This window comes from Myotis davidii, unplaced genomic scaffold (assembly GCF_000327345.1).
Source record: "Myotis davidii unplaced genomic scaffold, ASM32734v1 scaffold100, whole genome shotgun sequence".
Lineage (NCBI taxonomy): Eukaryota > Metazoa > Chordata > Mammalia > Chiroptera > Vespertilionidae > Myotis > Myotis davidii.
The window spans coordinates 210,441-214,133 of record NW_006292691.1 but is presented as its reverse complement, the minus strand read 5'-3'; the positions used below and the strand labels follow the sequence as shown (position 1 = coordinate 214,133).

At 42.2% G+C, this 3,693-nt stretch overlaps 1 protein-coding gene across 3 annotated transcripts in view; it reads left to right on the top strand.

Annotated features, from left to right (window-relative positions):
- Positions 1-3,693, top strand: part of LUC7L (LUC7-like) — a 32,606-nt gene that overhangs the window by 368 nt on the left and 28,545 nt on the right. For 2 of the 3 annotated variants that reach the window (XM_006766138.2, XM_006766136.2), the window contains exon 2: positions 1,685-1,779. In XM_006766138.2, the coding sequence (XP_006766201.1) occupies positions 1,685-1,779 (95 nt within the window). Of the gene's footprint in view, positions 1-620; positions 1,039-1,684; positions 1,780-3,693 lie in introns of all 3 variants that reach the window. The other variant, XM_006766137.2, reaches the window with a different exon arrangement.

Sequence of the window (3,693 nt, the reverse complement as noted above, 5' to 3'; positions counted from 1 at the left end):
GGCGCATCTTCGGCGAGCTCCTCCTCCGAGCCCGCTCCGTCAGTGGGGCTCCATTCCCCTCCCCCACGTATGGTCCTGCCATTTCCAACCGGGGAGTTGGCGAAAGGCTGGAGCCACCATGGGCTCCAGGTCGCCGGCAGCTTGGGAGAAGCTGCACCCACGGGAGCCGATGGGCCTCGAACTCCCGCCGTTCTTGTTCGGTACCATTGCAAGGGGAGCCGTAAATTGAGCTTTTCTTACGAGGGTTCCTGCCGAGTGCTTGCCCACGCCCACTTCCCGCTTAGGAGAGGCTCTGTTTAGCCAGCGCTTGTCAGGCGTTAGGTTAGGTTGTATTGTAGGGAGGAGTGCAAGACCATGATGGTTGTCTCAGGAGAAAGTGGTTGCACCTTTTGCAAAACTATTTACCTGCTGTGGTTTGTGTTTCCTTTCCTCCTGAAGGAATGAAGTTGTAAGTTCACACTGGCACATTCGCAGGGCTGTGCAAATCCTTTGCACTGTATTTCACAGGTGAAAACGTGCTTTTTAGCTTTCTTTGTGTATTGAGTTGCTTTTGAATTGCTTCCCATATTTTTATTTCATACAAACTGAACAATTGTGGCCCCTCTATTTTATTTATAAAGGTTCAGTGTATCTTTGCCTGCCTACATCAATCTGCAAGGGAGTTGCAGAAAAGCCTCATGTTCATCGAGCCGTGAGTCACAACCAATTTCTAAGCTGTTATAACAAAAAAGTGTTTGCTTTTTTTCCCACAAGTATCTTTAAAAGTGTAGTTTAGAAAGAGAGCATTTTCCATACGAAGACACTACATTAATCCTGGATGCTTGCAAATCCTAAGATAGAGTCCTCCTCTAGTATTACACAGCTCTGTGTCCTATACACAGATTAGCTTTAAAATTTGTCACGTTCCACTTTGCCTTTACTTTTATGTATCATTCCCCTGACTTCCTTACTGCAGGTTGGGCAAGAAAACTTTTCCTTTAAAACTTTTCAACAGCGGGCATAAAATTCTGCAGCTGAGGTCTTGAAGAATGCAGATGGGTACAGTATATGTTGGAATTCACAGTGTGTATTGACTAACCTAGTTCCTTTTTGCCTTCTTTTTTTTTTTAAAGTTTTTTTCTTCTTCTTTTTAGTATTGTCTTGTTAACAGTGACTCCCAGGTGCCAACTCTTCTTTTTAAAGGGTGGGGGTGAAGAGGGGATAGGAAAGACTAGGTCTAGATTATTTACTAGCGGTAGAGTTTGAAAGCTTTCTTTGTATTTTTGAGCAAAATGCTGCCTACACATTTTGTCCACAGCAAAACGATTAGATTAATAAACAGCTTTTGTTGGTGGAAACTACCAGCTATAGGTCATACGTGGTGATTCATGGCCCTCTGATTAACATGGGTTCTGGTATCATTGCCCACATGTATGTGTGGGGATAGTGGCCTTTTGGTGCTCAGCCTTTTACTTCTGACTCCTTGACTTCTTTGGCACAATGATGGAGTCAGATCTTATTAAATGTGATTCTTCATGATACATTTAGCATCAGAAAACATCTGTATTCCACTCCAGTTGTCAATATCTCTAGATCAGCTTTTCAGTGTATTTGGTAGTCTGCAAATCATCCAGGTGACTTGTACCAGATATGCTTTTGTATTTAACGTGGTATTGTCTTATTTAAAACCACAAATAAATTTCAGGAGATGAAACCAGACAGAGGGTGAAGTTTACAGATGACCGAGTCTGCAAGAGTCACCTTCTGGACTGCTGCCCTCATGACATCCTGGCTGGGACGGTAGGTGCATTTGGGGGGCGGAGGGAGACATCACAGAACACTCAGGCTGGGGTGCTGTGTAGGCAGTGTAAGTTTTCCAGGTTGAATTCTGTCTTCCTTTATCAGATAGAAATCACCTTTATTGCCCCTTCAAATTATAGGTTCTGTTAGTAAATGGAATTGTTTTTAATAAACAGTTTTTAAAAATAGGTTTTTATTGCTTTTTCAAAGAGAGAGGAAAGGAGAGAGAGCGAGATGGAAACATTGATGAGAGAGATGATGGAAACACCGGTCAGCTACCTCCTGCACACCCCTTACTGGGATCAGCCCACAAGCAGGGCATGTGCCATGACCTGGAATTACACTGTGACCTCCTGGTTCATAGGTTGATGCTTAACCACTGAGACAAACAGGCCGGGCAAAAGTTACCAGGTTTTTGTAGAGTCAAACAAGATAACATTTCTTCCCTGAATTTTGAAGTTTCCTAAAAATCAGTTGGGCATAACATTGATTTTTCTAGTTTTGTGTTATGCCACCCTTTCAAGAAAGTAACACATGATTCAATGAATATAGACCCCTAAAATTTTAAGTTCACTTCAGATGAACAAAACAGCTTAGTGCTAATTTTGTAGAATGTGTATTTATTCAAAATTAGATAGGATTTAAGAAGACTAGGAAGTGTAGGATCTATAAAGATCAGCACCATTTTAAGATTTCGCAGCCACCTCCTGGATATAAAAACTGTCTTTTCATTTTAAGGCTCAAATGTGCATGTACTAGTGAATGTTTTCTTTGTGATTAATCATTGCTTTATTAATATCATTGTGGTGGGAAACTGCTTAGGTGTATTAAATCTTCTCAAGCTGGCTCTTCAGATAGCAAATAGGAAATGAATGCCAAACTTTGTGACTCTTACCTGGGGCTTACCTGCACTTTGACCTTGTGTAGGAAAGCATTATAACTCAAATTTGCTACACATTTTTTTTGTGTACCAGAGAAAGTCAAGCAGAATTGGCAAATTCAGAGCCAAAGGAATCCATCAATATAGATGTCTGGCTTCCATTAGTTATAAACAGTTCAGCTATAGAATACTCCTGTAGGAGAAGTTTCATAACCTGGAATTGTTGATAGATCTTAGTGGGAGAAGTTTGGAGACGAGGGACATGCATCAGAGTAAAGGATTTCAACCATGTTTTTCTTTTCTTCTTTTTTAAAATATATATTTTTTTGATTTCAGAGAGGAAGGGAGAGGGAGAGAGAGAAACATCAATGATGAGAGAGAATCATTGATTGGCTGCCTTCTGCACGTCCCCCACTGGGGATTGAGCCTGCAACCTGGGCATGTGCCCTAGACTGGAATCAGTTTGCAGGCCTTTCCCATCCACACTCGTCTTGTATACTTGTTTCGTCTATCTCCTTTCCGAAAACTGACTTCTGGGCATGGGCCATGAAGTTTCAATCGCACTGTACGTGCACGCCTGCACGTGGTATTTTGTGGAAGAGCCACACTCAAGGGGCCAAAGAGCCGCATGTGGCTTGCAAGCCGTGGTTTGCTGACCACTGGGCTAGGGCCAAACCATGTTTTTCTTAATCAGATCCCTATGTAACATCAGAATGCTGGTGAGAAAAATAACCAGAATGAGGCCATTTCCTACCAATGTTTATTGTGTTAGGTATAGATTAATTCACCAAATGTTTATTGGACACCTAGTCTCTGTGCCAGGCCCTGGGGATATGGTGCCAATAAGACTAAGTCTTTGCTCTCATGTAATGGTGGAAGAGAGCATACAATAAATAATGAGTGGGTAATAGACTGTTCTAGATAGGGTGATAAGGTAAGGCCTCTTAGGGACATTGGAATAGAGACCCTATGGTGAGAAGGAAAATGTGCCTGGCTTTGGGGGTATACTGCTCTGGGTAGAGGAGAGATGAGGA